Source organism: Thunnus maccoyii, chromosome 19, assembly GCF_910596095.1.
Source record: "Thunnus maccoyii chromosome 19, fThuMac1.1, whole genome shotgun sequence".
Lineage (NCBI taxonomy): Eukaryota > Metazoa > Chordata > Actinopteri > Scombriformes > Scombridae > Thunnus > Thunnus maccoyii.
Window position 1 is genome coordinate 19,642,609 of NC_056551.1, and position 16,167 is coordinate 19,658,775.

The 16,167-nt window shown below is 41.2% G+C and overlaps 2 protein-coding genes across 3 annotated transcripts; both read left to right on the forward strand.

The window, feature by feature from the left end:
- The first annotated feature begins 243 nt into the window (after positions 1-243).
- LOC121885742 (urea transporter 2-like) lies at positions 244-5,027 on the forward strand. 2 transcript variants are annotated; one of them, XM_042395465.1, is made up of 9 exons: positions 244-442; positions 1,065-1,254; positions 1,455-1,583; positions 2,778-2,907; positions 2,991-3,059; positions 3,190-3,337; positions 3,583-3,717; positions 3,823-3,872; positions 3,984-5,027. In XM_042395465.1, the coding sequence occupies exons 1-9, from the start codon at positions 331-333 to the stop codon at positions 4,197-4,199; spliced, it is 1,179 nt and encodes a 392-aa protein (XP_042251399.1). In that variant the 5' UTR covers positions 244-330; the 3' UTR covers positions 4,200-5,027. The 2 variants fall into 2 exon arrangements, with proteins under 2 accessions (XP_042251399.1, XP_042251398.1); XM_042395464.1 differs by lacking the exon at positions 244-442 and adding an exon at positions 2,547-2,607 and having other exon boundaries at positions 1,119-1,254.
- A 5,631-nt stretch (positions 5,028-10,658) lies between these two features.
- On the forward strand, positions 10,659-15,337 carry zgc:122979 (uncharacterized protein LOC641576 homolog). Its single transcript, XM_042395550.1, has 4 exons — positions 10,659-11,546; positions 12,207-12,465; positions 12,888-13,441; positions 14,432-15,337. The coding sequence occupies exons 1-4, from the start codon at positions 11,439-11,441 to the stop codon at positions 14,663-14,665; spliced, it is 1,155 nt and encodes a 384-aa protein (XP_042251484.1). The 5' UTR covers positions 10,659-11,438; the 3' UTR covers positions 14,666-15,337.
- Positions 15,338-16,167: the final 830 nt, after the last annotated feature.

The window sequence follows — 16,167 nt, forward strand, 5'->3', positions numbered from 1 at the left end:
AATCCTCTAGACACCATGCAAGTCTGTACAAAATTTCAGGGCAATCCATCCAATAGCTGTTTAGATTTCAGTCTGGACCAAAGCGGTGGATCATCAGCCAACAGACAGACCAACATTGCCATAGATCTATGATATGCTAGTGTGACCAAAATGCATTGGGAAAGGAAAATATACAGTAGAGTAATGGTCAATGAGAGTATCTGTATGCAATTAGGAAGTTTATAGTCTGCTGTACATAGTTGCCAAATATTTACTGAAAAACTATTTTGCATGATTTGCTACATCATATACCAAAAAGTGATATTGTGATCAACTCTAATAACAGCAAATATGGACAACAGCAACCAGCCTTCACATGAAGAAGCTCCAGCTCGCTCCTTTGTCCTCAGAGCTGTTGGGCTTTTCTCTGGGGACATGCGTCTGTGCGGAGAGTGGGTGAAAAGTAGGTGATAATTTGTCTAGTCTTGTCTAAGTCACATCTGTCTGCTATACGTGAATTAATGAAAATCTGTGTTAAATTTGAATGAAACTAACTTGAATTTTAAAGAATTTCATATTCAGATTTTCATATGTTTGAAATTTAAGCAGCCTGTCCACAAGAAAAAAACGACAGTGGCCTATAGGTCAAAAATTTGGGCCGGCAAAAATGACTTATAGTTACATTTGCTCCATCTAGCGGCCGTAGTTGTTATGACCCGGACACAGTTCAGATGACGTCAATATAAAGTGACAAATTTTCATATAGGAGGAGGCTGGCCGGGTGGATGGCTAGATAGATTGTTGGCAAAAAGTGGATTTAGCTATAACCATGAGTTGGGACGATTTTTTTTTAAAAAAGTAACTTCGATTGTCGTGGTGTTTACTGTTACCATGACGACGAAGGTTGCATAAATTTAGGGAAGTAACTTTAACCCACAACACATTTCAAGCGATCATTTTAACCCAAAAATGATCTTTCCCTAGCCCTGGTTTTAATGCCTAAACCTAACCTTAACCACATGATTGATTGATCAATGTAGATGATGACACTTGGTCAAAATGATGTCACTATCCATCCGCGACAGGACAGGCTGTGGTAATCCAGCTGCTGGACTGGATTTTTCGAGGGGTGGCTCAGGTCATGTTTGTCAACAACCCTCTCAGTGGGCTCCTCATCATGGCCGGCCTCTTCCTGCAGAACCCTTGGTGGGCTCTGAATGGTCTGCTGGGTACCCTTGTCTCCACTGTGTCTGCCATCATACTGGGACAAAACAGGTCAGAAGGTATACTGCTTATCCTTATCTAATCTAGAAAAAAGAAAATTCCTCCTACCATGAAGCCATTATTGCTTTCTTTCACTCATACTCCCTGGGGCTACACTTCCTTTAGTTTTCACACAGTGCTATTCTCACTTTTGTTTCTCATTTAACTGTGTTTTACATTCATGTCGACTACATCTGTCACATTCACCTCAGGGAAGCCATATCAGCGGGTTTATATGGCTACAATGGGACCTTGGTTGGCATACTCATGGCTGTTTTCTCTGCCAAAGGAAACTGGTACTGGTGGCTTTTACTGCCAAATGTGTTCATGTCCATGTTGTGGTAAGTGTTCTCCTCTAAAAAGTCATCTGAGTAATTTGATTGCACATGCTTGGTAACTGCATGCTGTAATTCATGAAAAACTGTGGAAGAGGCCTCTCAAACAGGTAAGCAATAACATAAAGTAAAAGGAGGGGAGTCATTACATGCAGAAAAGTCTGAAAAGGCGAAAGAGTGCCAATTTAGAAATGTCCGGAGTGGTTGCCAAAACAAACCTTTTTCGGTGGTCTTTATGCCATTAAAGGGGACATATTATGCACAATTCCAGGTCTATATTTATATTTTGGAATATTATTGCATGATTTACAGTACAAAGAACTCCTCATTTGTCTTATACTGGCTCTTTATGCAGCCCCTCAGTTCAGTCCCTGTCTGAAACAGGCTGTTTTAGCTCCTGCCTCTTTAAGGACCCCCTCCTGATGAGCCTACTCTGTTCTGATTGGTCAGATCCCGGAAGCTGCCCCTCAGCAGACTATATAAACAAACAGTAGTAGGATTTCATTTATTTTTCTTGTTCTTTAAATGAAATGGAAACTTCTCAAATACATCCATACATGTTAGAGCCAAAATCCAATCCAAAATATGTGAGTGGACAATGTAAACAACCCGTGGAACAAACTTAGCAACAAAGGCTACAGAACAGACAGTCGTTTGTGCACATGCGCAAACAATCTGACGTCATCACAAGGAGAAAGTAGAGGTAATGTTACAAACAAAGTGTTCAGAGCAGGGTGAAGCCCTGGCTTTTGGCTCTCAGGGAGCATTTTTACATATGTTCAGCTCAAGTTTTGGACCTTTGACCATTTTTGACATAGACATCTGAATCATAAAGGTATAAAAATAACAGAAAATAACAAAAAGCCTGATATGTCCCCTTTGTGCACAAAATTAGCATATTCGTTTTTCTCACTTTTCTGCATTCAGCTGCTCCCGTCCTCTTTTCTTTGAACTGCATACTGTAAACAGGAAAGAAACAAAGGCAACAGCATGCAGTGAAGGTCCTGAACCATATTCAAACTCACCCAAGGTAATTCATTCGTTATTTCAAAAGAATTATGAGTATAAAGATACACACATACAAAGTCTTAAATCCACCCTTAAGGTAAACATAAACAAACAAGCTGGGATTATACTGTCAGTGTATTATGGTTTACTTTTCTGCACAATCAGTAATCCATTTCCTGCCTATGTTCACAGCCCAGTGCTCCACAGTGCTTTGTCTTCAGTTGCCAGCAAATGGGACCTCCCAGTATTCACCCTGCCCTTTAACATTTTGGTATGTCTGCACGTTGCAGCTACAGGAACCAATCACCCTTATTTTCCAGAGGTACAGTTCAGCCTTGCGACACACAGAAGGACAGACATATTTAGTATTTTGATACAAATGAACATTTTTTTCTGCAATTTCAGGTGGATATCCAGCCAAATAACTATCTGCATCCTCCTAATGACTCCATCGAAAGCCTCAAAATCTCTCAGGTATGACAGGAATGATACTGAACCACTAGCTTTCTGAAAAAAACATCATAAATGTGGCTATTCTCAGTGTTCCCTTTGCATATGTGCATATTCAATTCACAAAAAGTAAATGGAGGCTTCATGTTTGCAGCTCCTGCTGTCTGTGCCAGTTGGTGTGAGCCAGGTGTACGGCTGCGACAGTCCTTGGAAAGGAGGTCTTATCCTTCTGGCCCTGCTGCTCTCATCACCAACTATCTGTTTTCATGCCATGTTGGGCTCTGCTGCTGGCATGCTGTCTGGTAAAAAGGTTCTCCCATTTGCATAGAAATATGCATAATATCTGCTGAGGCCACAGTGGGAGCTTTGGCTCGTCAAAGGGCACCTTGGCATTGTGGTGAATGAACTGTGGCATGTTTTCTCAAATAACGCTTTATAGCCTTTGCATGTTGACTCAGTTTTCAAATTAGACATTTTTGCAGTTGTTTGCTGTTTTTATAATATATTTAATTGAGAATATTGTGCTCTCCTCTTATGTGTGGTGCAGGACTTGCTCTGGCAGCTCCTCACAGGGACATTTACTCAGGGCTGTGGGGATATAACAGTGCTCTATCCTGCATTGCCATTGGAGGTGTCTTCTATGTTTTAACATGGCAAACACACCTACTGGCTCTAATATGTGGTAAGATCGACAAACAGTATGATCACTGTCAGCTGAAATGTTAATGCTGCACAGAGCAGCCATGTGGGTTTTTCATAAAAAATGACAAAATGTGTTTCTTTCCAGCACTTTTCTGTGCATACATGACTTCAGCGATCTCAAAATTGATGTCTGTGGTAAGCAAGAAAGTTTCTCCCTGAGTCAAATTCTATAAACGTGATCTGAACACCCAGATGTCTCTCGTGTCATGTGTCATGCTTCTCCTCTCCTACGACATCCCCTTTCAGTTTGCATTACCAGCCTGCACGTGGCCTTTCTGCTTGTCGACTCTCATCTTCCTCCTCATTTCCTCTGAGATCCCAGCCATCTGCAGACTGCCTCTGTCTGTGGTCTCCTACCCGGAGGAAAATCGGCGCTACCATAGACAATTAGAAGCCTTGGAGAAAGCTCAGCACAGTCAGCAGAGCGGTGGCCAAGAAGAGGCCCCGCTGAAGGAGAATTGAGGGCCAAATGTCCAGTTGGTACTGAAGGAGGGTTGCAGTGATGCTCTTTTGTCCTCATATTTCCCTCTATGTGTGTCTAATTGTATGAAATGTTGAAATGGCATGGTTGTATACAAGTGTGGTGTGTCATCTCTTACATAATGTTTGTTATATAAAAATGCCTGGCATTGTATTGCGAATTATTTTCTAAAGAGCAACTATTTTCTTCTGCACTGTGTCTCTTCTACACAGCAGAGGGCAGTGCTTTCCAAGAAAAGATAGAGCCACTGTTTTTGCATGAAAATCTCACAATACTGGGGAATAATACTAAGCAGATATGAATACTGGAGTACTATTTTTACCAATTTATTTGAGCAATACTATATATCTTATTACATTTTTCGCTCAGCAAGCAAAGCCTGTCATGCAGTGGTATTCATATGCCGTAGTCACAAAACAAAGATTAACAGTTAACACTCTTTCCTCTCAACAGCACAGTTTAGTGGTTGCTGGGAGATGATTTAAAATGCAGCAGTGCATTTCATCAGAGCAGACAGTGAGCTGTAGGGGAGATTTCATAAAATGCTCCCCCAGCAAAAACACCCTCTTCTCTGCCAGGCTTAATCCATCACTGCCTTCTGCACGCCAATCTGTCCTATTGTTTTCTCTTATCATTTCTCTGTACCTCTTTCCACTTTTGGTTTCTCACTCTCCCTTCATTAAACCTCTTTTTGCTTATCTCCCTTCTTATTCTCCTTTCCTCCGATTCTCCCTTCTGGAATTAACTGTCTTCATCTCTTTTGTGGATAACCGTTCTTCCTTTTCCTCACGAAAGATTTTGATCTCTGTGAAAAGAAGCTACCAAGATGTTAGATGATAATATCACAGCTGATAAAATGTACAGAGCTCTGTCTGGGTCTGTGTCTGGATTCATATTTACTTTTATATCTTAAAGTCTGCCTTTATTTGTGCCATCTGCCTGTCTGGCTGGTGTACCACGGCACATGGCTTTAGTCTAGCCAGTACAATACATAAGAGACAGTCACACTCCCAGACATGTGTGGGAGCGGTGGTGCAACGGGGGAGAAGGTGCGAGACGAGGGAAGGGGAAGGAGTCGAAAATGAGAACATCTAATTTTTTTGCCTGGTGATAAAATATGACTTGCGATGTTTTCTTTCTTGAATGTATAATGGGCATTTTTTTTTCTCTCTGCCCTTCTTTTGAACTCAATACCTACTAAAATCAAACATTTGAGAGTTCTTCTGCTTAATATTCTAAAGGCATTTCAGAGGGAAACTTTTCCTCAGTTATATTTTCTCTTATCCACTGTGGCCTGTAGATAAAAGTGACCTTAGTCGGTGGATTTTTCTGTGGCCTTTTACACAATGTTGATTCATCTAGCGACCTTTGAAGGACAGGATAAGTGTTGGCAGTGGGATGATGTGAGATGAGGTTGGTGTCACTTCCCCTGTGTCAGTGCTGTGTGCTCACAGCAGTGTGATTCACCTACCCGAGTCCCCTGCAGGCAACACCTACTGATCCAACAAAACATAACGGGGGAGAATGAGACTGGGCTGAACTTGTGTAGGATAAAATCTCACCACACAGTCACACACACACGATGAGAGAAAAGCATGTGTTGGTATCTCAGTGCCGGCTGTTTGTCTCCTCCAGTGTCTGTCTGTTAAGAATAGCACGTCTCATATAACAATATAGGCCAAAGTATTTTATAACTGTAGTTAAATACTGTTCAAACAATAACTACAGCATAAAGACACAAAAATGAGAAACAAATGCTTATTTTCTATACACAAATGATATTCTACAAGTGATGGACCAAAGGTGATATTTATATAATTTATGGAAAATTCCCTTTCTTCCAAATGTGCTGTTACTAAAAAGATTTGAAACTATGCCTATCACAAAAGTGACTGTGGTTAGCTGGTCTAAAAAGATGATCAAATGTAGACAGAAACCACCGCACACGTTATCCAAGCAGCAATAGCTGCTTTCATTTTTGGATATCGCATCTGTCAAAGGCTTTACAGCAACAAAAAATCCCAGTATAGAATTCTTTGATGCTGTATTAATGGGGGATCAAATAGGGTATGTATAATCACCTTTGCCAGGGCTGTACCATTGAGGGCACTGAGGTAATGTACATGTATTTATATTTTGTATCTGAGAATTTGTCGAGGTGGGTGTATCCAATTGGATTATTCCGGTAGTTTTAGATTCAGTATATTTAAATTTTAGGCCAACAAAAATAAATAAATGAATTAAAGGATATCTCTTCACAAGAAGTTTATTCTTGGCAGTGTCAAGAGAGCTTTGAAACACATTGGAAAATAACATATAATATAATATATAACTATATAATATAAAATAACTAAACAGTTAACTTAATAAATAACATATGAGCAAGACTTACAAGAGTCTACAGTAAAGCTGGTGGCTCAGTGAGGCTGTAGTGATGCTTTGAGCTAAATGCTAATGCTAGCATGGCAACATGCTCACAATGTCAATGCTAAAATGCTGATATTCAGCAGGTTGTGTATATCATGTTCACCATCTTATGCTAGCATGCTAACTAGCAGCAAACACAGAGTACAGTTGAGGCTGATGGGAATAGTTTTGCAGGTATTTGGTCATAAACCGAAATGTTGGACAAATTGACATTTCAACCTGATGATGGTGCTAGATGAGAAGTTAAGGAACCACCAAAAGTCTTCAGTCTGGTGGGGATATGAGTGTATGTAATCTATCGAATAGTTGTTGAGATATTTCTGTTTTCTGAGGGTCTGCTTGGGGGATTCATGACCACACTATTCCTAAAATTGTGGTTACAACCCTGCACTGCATCCCTGGCACTCTATTTCCTCTTTTTGTTCTTTAAACTTGCTTATAACACTGTTGTTTGAGTTTGACTGTTATCAATAAAGTTGGAAGAAAAAAAACCCTGTACTGCAATTCTGCTTTTTATTTATTTACCTTTTTTTCTATTTATTTTACTTTGAGTTGCCATGTATGCATGCATATATTTATACTGTATAATCACAGTCCCCTGCACAAGGTTTGAGAAAGCTGTTACAGGCCTGTATAAGTATAGTCTGTGCTGGCTACACTATTGCTGTGATTGATACTGTCCTAAAACAGACCAGAGGCAGTATTATAATTACCTATGTTTGTTTTATTTTAAGCTATAAAACAATACATACTTGCTATCAAAAAGAAGAAACCCATTATTATACTTTCTTAAAAACAAGTGTACCCTTCACTAAAAAACTAGAGCACAAACAAAAGCTGAGTGGCTGTTCTTTGCATCTACTACTAAGCATGTGAGAACTGCAAACAACACCATAGGAACACTGAGCTGCATGTGAGCTGTCCGCCTTCTGGCGGACTAACAATAACAGTGTCAGTACAGCTTGGTACTTTAATTAGCACTATATTCTCTGAGACTGACAGGCAACTTTGTATGTGTTTCTATGAGCGTGATAGCGTGAATGTGTGAAAAACAGGCCAAACACAGTCAGACCGTTCCCGTGGGCAGGAAGAATGAATGCTGTGAAAGAGGCTCAATTGATTCACTCCATCCTGCTCAATCTGTGAATACTATGTAAGAGAAGCTATCTGGAGCATGACGCTCCTGGCTCAACATGTTCAAACCAAATTTGTCAGTCGGTTCCTGTAAGACGAAAGGAGAATCCTCAGGAAACTCCAACCCCTATTGGATGTAAGAAGCATCATAGCAGAGGAAGCGTTTCCATGTATGTACGCTCCCTGTGACACTGATTTCCATATCCATGGCTACACTGTCAGCTGCATAGTGTCGTAATATTGTAGTAGGCTATGTGTAGTATGATTTCAAAATAGAAATAGTGACTCTTCCTCAATGTGAGTAAAAGAGGCATTCAAGCAGGTGACTAACTCCATTTCATCAAACGAGTGACCAAAAAGAGTGTGGTGATAATTTTAAGTCAATCAATCAAGTTTATTTGTCACATGCAATCATCAAGGCACAATCACAGTGAAATGCAATCACGTCATTTCCTTCAAACTGTGCAATAAAAATAGATTAAATAAGTAGTCATTGTTAATAATTTAAAAAAATAGTAATAATATATGTGTATGATTGGGGGGTGATGGGGAGCAGTCTTAGGCAGTGACCTCATTTGGGATACCTGGAATTTTCTCTGCCTTGCCTTTCTCACCACTGAGTCAGTATGTAGCCCCCAGGTCAGGCCCTCAGTGATGTGGACACCAAGGTACTTGAAGCTTGATGTTCTTCCCTGTTTCTGCCCAAAGTCAACTATCAGCTCTTTAGTCTTGCTGATGTTCAGGAGTAGGTTGTTGTCCTGACACCAGCAGGTCAGGTCCTCTGCTTCCTAGGTAGGCCTTTTCATTCTTATCTGTGATCAGGCCCAACACAGCTGTGTTGTCAGTAAACTTGATGCTGGTGTTGGAGTCAAACACAGCAGGGGGCTAAAAATGCAGCCCTGGGGTGCTCCAGTGTTAAGGATGAGGGCAGAAGAGGTGTGTCCGCCTACCTTCACTGCCTGGGGTCCACCCATCAGGAAGTCAAGGATTCACATGCACAGATCCTTGAGCTTTGTGATGAGCCTAGAGAGAACTATGGTGTTTGAACACTGAACTGTAGTCAATGAACAGTAATCTCACATAGCGCCCTTTCTTGTCTATGTGGGATAGGGTGGTGTGAGGGATGTGTGCTATGGTGTCTTTCATTGATTGGGACAATAGGCAAACCGTAGTGGGTCCAGTGTGCTGGGTAGTGAGGTAGTAATCCTTGACCAGCCATTCAAAGCATTTCATCACTACAGAGGTGAGTGCCACTGGGCATTAGTTGTTCAGGCAGGCTGGTCTTGTTTTCTTGGGCACAGGAATGATGGTGGACTTCTTGAAGCACATGGGTATAACAGACTGAGCCATGGACAGGTTGAATATCATTGTGAACACTGGTGCTAGTTGGTCAGCACATAGTTTGAGGACCCACCCACTGATACTGCTGCTTCAACTGGCTGGCTGCCGATGGACTCAAAGCGAGCATAAAAGATGTTTAGCTCACTCGCTAGAGACACATCAGCACTTCACAAGGAATGGGGGGGGGGCGGTCTTGTAATCTGTCTATAGTTCTTAGACCTGCCATGCTTCTGGGGTTGCTTTCTTCCTGTAGTTTCTTTTTGCCTCCCTTATTGCAGGATTATTATGTGGGTCTCTAATATCTAGAATTTTCACAGGAGGAAGATATGCAAATACTTACCAAACACCAGGATTTTAACACATTCAGTTACATAACTTGAAACTGCCTGTTCCAGCCACAGCTGTTTGCTGATAGCTGTTAAGTGTCTCATTTACATTGGTTTGCATTTTCTTACACAACTGTTATGCTGAACTACGGGGGTGGACACCATAACATATTCACCAGCACAATCTAATGGGTAAAAGAACCATTGAGTAAATACCTCTGTAAAGCACTGACCTTTTTCAGTGAGGCTCCATTTAGGGAACAGTCAAATTTATTTCAGCTACAGAAGATAAACCTGGACACATTTAGAGTGTTGGCCAATAATCATTTTTTAGGATTTCAATTTGTGGTGCTGCTGTTTTGGACATTTTAGATAACATGATAAGGGCCTTAAGTTGGGTCCAACATATCACCTTGCATGTCTTGAGGAAGGCTTATGTACCAAAATCTAGTTTCAAAACCTTTCTTCAGGGGCAACCTGGTTGTTTAAGAGCTTAAAGCACCAAACATAAACCAAAGCATCCCCAGTTTGAGTCTGACTTTTGTTGTATGTCATTCCCCATTTCTCTCTCCCCTCATTTCTTCTCATCTCTATACTGTTGACTCTATAATAAATGCATAAAATGGCCTATTAACAAAAATATTGTCTTATTTCATTCAGGCCAGACTAATTAAAAGAGGGGCTTAAAGGATATGACAATTTCTATAGGCAATTTTCTATATTTTTTCTTATTGTCAACAAATCCCATGTGCAGAGCCAAAGCAACAATGAATTGATCCTACTTACAAGTATTATGTGTGTTTGTCCAAAGCCTCATGTATCTTATTTCTCTGTTGTTGTCCAAAAACTATTAAAAACACATCAGTGAGCCACACTGTTGCACTGGGGGACATGTGCCTTCACCACAAAGAGTTTTTGTTTAGAAATGGCTCTAAAGACTAATAACAGCGATCACGTTTTCCTTGTACAGCAGACGCTACTGTGCATGTGCGGGCATTGTTGTGCTACATATCACAACCTCTTGACTTTGTACTGAAGTTCTTTGAGAAATTTACAATAGTACAATTTAGTGCAATGTGGAAATAAATAGAATAAGCACATAGATGGTCTTCCCAATTGATCTTGTAATGATCTTTATATGTTGCATATCCCCATATTATGCTTTTTTGTTTGGTTGGTTTTTTTTTTTTATCAAATTAACACACAGCAAATCTGTGGATTCAAGAAAAGAAAACTACACAGAAAAATGATGCCCAAGCAGATTAATATGGCCATTATTATTTCACAAAGGTATGTTGGATTGTCGACCCCATATGAATACTAATGCGTCATATGGGTAACCTGCCTGCTCTTTCATATCTTTGACTGTTTTAATTTGGTACATCATAGCAGAATCAAAAATCTAAATAACCCACTAAAGTAAGAAACAAGAATCTCAATTCCCTGCATTCTCTCATCCACTGCAAAGTTACAGAGCCTTAAAACTCGTGAGCTCACGTTCAGGTGTCAAATAAAAAGTCATTTGAGGACAGCCAGCTGAGCAGGTGACTGTCTGGAGTTTGTCTGGGCAGTCAGCAGCATTTATCTGCATGTCTGTATTTTCGGTTCTGTCTGAGAAAAAGGACTCTCTGTACCGTGTCGTGACTGTCTGTTCGGCTCTGCCTTCAAGAACTCCGGAAACAAGTCTCGAGATGGAAAAGGAGGCTGCAACATCCGCGTGATCATCAGCGAAGCTCCAATGGCTTTTCGACGAGCAAGCTGAGGACACCGGCATCCCCTGCCGCGCGTGAGGAAATGGGCGGATCCGGGGAAAGCTCGGTCACGCTGCGTGGGTGGGTGAGCGTATAGTAGGGAGCTGCCGCGGCAGTATTTATTGGAGAGCCGAGGAGAGCTCAGACAGGACGAACCGTAGCCCGACCAAAGCGGAGCGATTTCAGCACCAGCGCGCCTGGACAGCGACACGTAGCCACACAAACTTTTCAAACAGCCATCATGGTTCTCATCTGGACCCAGTTCGGAGTGAAGCACAAAAATGTCAATGTCAAGTGCAAAGTGCGAGTTATGCACAGAGGTGACAGCTCAGGATCATCATCATCAGCGGTAAGTTGGACTCATTTTTGTGAATGTTTTTTTTTTCAAGCTTTTCACCTGTTTAAGTCGTTTAATCATTAATTAAATCATCAGTTACTCACATTAGTGATTTTAAGACACTGACAGAGTATTTAAATGTTATACTTAGATACATATATAGGTAAATTGTGACTTGCTGGGATAAAAAAAAAAAAAACCTTTAATGTACCGGCATCTCTCTGATTTTAATGCCTCATTTCTGTTGCTGTGCATTCATTCAAATGCAAAACTTGCTGTTTCGCGTTCAGCCAATCGCTGCAGAGAATCTCGGTTGTTGGGGGAAGGCTTTTGCCCCTCACGATTCCACCTCACACGACATCCCCCTTCTCTCACGTTGTATTGTGCATCAGCTTATAAAATTCATAGCAGAGATATGCAGACATAAGCGTGTTTTCCCAGAGATTTTCTTTGCTGGAGGCTGCACATTAATACACATTCTGCACATTAATAGATACTGTACAGCAGTTTGAATTTGCATTATCATTAGTTATTCATCAGCAGCATTGTGGCTTTTTTTCAACACATAACACTTGAAATGTCAATGCATCATTGTCAATATTGTACAAGTTTTTATGAATGGAGATATGACAAGTAAATGGTCTAATGCATGATTGCACTTCTTTTCTGCAGGAAAGCACCAGGTCTGAGCAAGACACACCCTGCCTGTCCATCAAACCCACAGGCAAGGACTTCTACAAAGTCCTGGGCGTGTCACCTGACTCCAACGAAGACGAGATCAAGAAGGCCTACAGGAAGATGGCTCTGAAGTTCCACCCAGACAAGAACAGTGATGCTGATGCAGAGGACAAGTTCAAAGAGATCGCAGAAGCCTACGAGATCTTGACTGACCCCAAAAAGAGAAGCATATATGACCAGTTCGGTGAAGAAGGTGAGAGTGAAGGAATTTTGCAATTCAAAGAACAGAAATGGGAATTCATTTACATGTGTAAAATAGCTTAAGAAATAACTGCCATCTGGCTAATTACCGTGGCAGTGACTGGTGCATTAACTATTCATTCCATGATCGAGGCTAAATACTGATGTGCAGTGGAGGGATCAGAACTAAAACACTCCCACCCCTCGTGAAACCAGCTAACATGTGCAGCACAGACAGCTGGGAGGCTGATAAATTATTCAAGGAGCAATGAAAGAGTTTTCCTGATAACTCTTCTGATGTAAATGTAAACCTTCCAGAAGGAGAGGCAGAATATGCATGAAAGAAGTATCATTATCAGACTAAAAAAGAAGCATCAGATCAAAAAAGATACTCTGCAGGAAGTTAACTTATCTTTTTGTTTTCTGTGTTTTCAGGCCTTAAAACTGGAATGTCTATGGCGAGCCCAGGCAACGTTTTTCGCAATAATTTCCACAGTGATGCCCACGCCACCTTCTCCTCCTTCTTCCATGGCTCTGACCACTTCGACATTTTCTTTGGCAATGACTTTGACTGTGACGACGACCTCTTCAACCCCTTCAGGCGGTTCCCCTTTAGCCACGTGGGCGGATTCGCCAGCAGCGAAGGCGGGCTGCGAAGAGGCCAGAGGCGCCTGCAGGGCAAGGCAGTGGTGCACGACCTGCTGGTGACCTTAGAGGAGGTGTTGCACGGCTGCACCAAGCACGTGAAGATCACCCGTAGCCGCCTCAACCCTGACAGCCGCAGCCTGCGATCTGAAGACAAGGTGCTGAACGTGGTGGTGAAGAAAGGCTGGAAAGCGGGGACCAAGATCACCTTCCCAAGGGAGGGAGACGAGACACCCAACAACACCCCTGCAGACATCACCTTCATTCTCAGGGACAAGGAGCATAACCAGTACAAGAGAGACGGCTCCAACATTGTCTACACGGCCAAGATCACCCTCAAAGAGGTGAGTTGGATAAATGCATTCATATGAGGCTGAAAGGTCTATCAGGGTTAAAGATCCTGGCCTGTTGTGGCTCTCAAATCACAAATGAATGGCACATTATGAAACACATAAGTGATATAAGTGATAAGTAGATATACTATATCATTTTGCTACTCACACCTACTCAGAGAAAGGGTCAAATGCATCCACCACTTCTTATCTTTTACATAACTGTTCAATGATACCTTCTCTTAAATGCCAGAAAATCGATTACTGAAAGACATCAGTAAGACATAAGGCTCCAATCTCTGCCAAATGCAGGGAAGGTAATATCTTTGATTGTAGTTCTGAGGATAGAACACAATGTTCTGTTTGGGGACAACTGAGAATAGGCTGACAGACCCCCTGCTAACAGAGCAGCAGCAGCAGCCTGCCGACGCCTCCGTTACCTCATCAGCCCCTGCAGAGTGAGAGAGTGCATGAGCTAAATTTAGCCTTGGCGCTGACTGCCCCCACGAATCGCACCTCACTCACCCTCTCAACTACTATGTATGCTGCAGACTCCTCCGCCTCTACAAGGCAGAGAGAGAGGCAGCTTTCTTGGCTCGCTCTGTCACTGGCTCTCACTTCTACCAACCCACACACAGATTAGCAGCGTAGCAGTCACAGAGACCAGCATTTCAAAAGATCTCCTCCATCTTTCTATGGCTCCCTTCAGTCGCTAAAGCACTTGACTCCCACACACGGGCAGGAAATAGAGCTGAGATTATAACATCTGTAACACCGGTTTGTTGCGTAACACAAAAAATCATTGTGCTTTTAGAAAGACAGACGCTCCATATTTAGCTGTTATGTAACTTGACACTTTCAAAGATCAAGCGTTTAATTGATTTTTATGTTCCAAGTGCACTTCATTCCAGTCATAACGAGGCCACTCAGTACGCATACCTACTTGTACCTAAATATAACAGGTCTACAGAACTAACTTTATCTCCCTTTTTTGTCTTCCAGGCTCTGTGTGGCTGCACAGTTAACGTCCCCACACTTGACAACCGGATGATGCCTCTACCATGCAGTGATGTTATTAAACCCGGTGCTGTTCGGCGGCTAAGGGGCGAGGGTCTGCCGTTTCCCAAGAGCCCATCCCAGCGTGGCGACTTGGTGGTGGAGTTCCAGGTGCTCTTCCCCGACAGGATCCCACCCCAGTCTCGCGAGATCATTAAGCACAGCCTGGCCCAGTGCTAGTCTGCTTCAATAACCTGATTGACACAGCTTCACCATGCGTGTATGTTGTTATCAGTTTACAAACACAGCCTTGCCCGAGGTGCTAATATCACAACCAATCACAACCTCTTATTGTGTTTGGAAGATGGCAAGCAGCAATGAAGTGAGTTGTAGTTCAGATGGGACTTTCTGCAGATGTACGCACTTTAGGCATAATGCACAACAACTATGATGCCACATGAGCAGTGAGTTCAGAACTGATGAATGGGGTCTTTGGTATCTGAGGGCATCCATTGACTCAAAAGCCTTTTGTCTTGAATGAAAAGGTTATCTGTACTGTTATACTTGCATACATATAGCAGGATATCAGTGTGCTATTCAAGTCTGTATAGACTTCCTTAAACCTGAATGGTAGAAACATTAAAAAAAAACAAAAAACTTTATTATAGTTATATGGTGTTCATATGACTGACTTTTGCATTGATTTATTACAATAGCAAAATGTACTTGTGTACAAAGATCTACTTTGTGTGCAAAAGGCAAAAACATTGTCTCTAAGAGAGATTCATCTGTCAAATGTTCTATTGAATTATTTGAAATGTTTGTATATATTCTGCAATGAGCCAGCTGTTGATGTATTATTACCATATATATTTAGAAGCATGAAACATAAAGAAAAACATAGAATTTGAACTTGTGTTCTCCGCTCTTCTTTGTGATAAACATGTTTTTTGCAAGAGTGTGTATACACTTATAAGTGGACTGCAAAACTCCTCAAAAAAAACAAAAACTTTCAGACATTGCAGTCCATAACATCATAATTCAGAGCATGAAGATCTCCCAGGTATTTTAAGCTTTATACATACAAAAACTCAGACATATCAGCTTGAAATAAATTAAAATAAATTTTTTTAAAAAGAATAATATGCTACTGCAGCGACTTTATGTGATGCTTGGCAGTGCTTTTCCCATGTGCTTGGAGGTAACTGGTTTCAGTGTATCTTTGTAATAAGACAATTCAAACAAAAAAGATTTGGGTTAAATTTGGAAAATTTCAATTTATGTATGTGAACTTTGCATAATAATAGAACATATATCTTTTGGAAGGGAGGAATTACAATCAAAATAAGCAACAATGTCTATATTTCTTAGCTGTATAATATAAACTATAGTATATCCTCTAAATATTTCTCCAAATGTTTATAAAACTTCAGGGAAAATTCACATTATAGAATTAATGTATTAATGACTCTTCTGTCTTGCAAAAAGTACATCTAGGCTATGTTTATACAGAATTCAAATGCTTTTTTCCATACAGTACTCTCAATTTGAGCATAAGCCCCTTTAGAGTTAACCTTGTTTTTTTTAATCAGAAATATGATGTCTTTTTTTATCATTTTATTCCTTCAGTAGTTACTATGGGAACAAAACCCATATTCCCCATTCGGAGGACGTGACCTGAACGCGGCATTTTGGATGCAGTGATGCAGGCGTCACAGGGGCCAACTGCTGCCATCTGGCGG

Coding starts and splice junctions, on each gene's coding strand:
- LOC121885742 (XM_042395465.1), top strand. CDS start 331: ATGGACAACAGCAACCAGCCTTCACATGAAGAAGCTCCAGCTCGCTCC. Junction 443..1,064: donor GTGCGGAGAGTGGGTGAAAA/GTAGGTGATAAT, acceptor CATCCGCGACAG/GACAGGCTGTGGTAATCCAG. Junction 3,338..3,582: donor TGCTGCTGGCATGCTGTCTG/GTAAAAAGGTTC, acceptor TGTGTGGTGCAG/GACTTGCTCTGGCAGCTCCT.
- zgc:122979 (XM_042395550.1), top strand. CDS start 11,439: ATGGTTCTCATCTGGACCCAGTTCGGAGTGAAGCACAAAAATGTCAAT. Junction 11,547..12,206: donor CAGGATCATCATCATCAGCG/GTAAGTTGGACT, acceptor TCTTTTCTGCAG/GAAAGCACCAGGTCTGAGCA. Junction 13,442..14,431: donor CCAAGATCACCCTCAAAGAG/GTGAGTTGGATA, acceptor TTTGTCTTCCAG/GCTCTGTGTGGCTGCACAGT.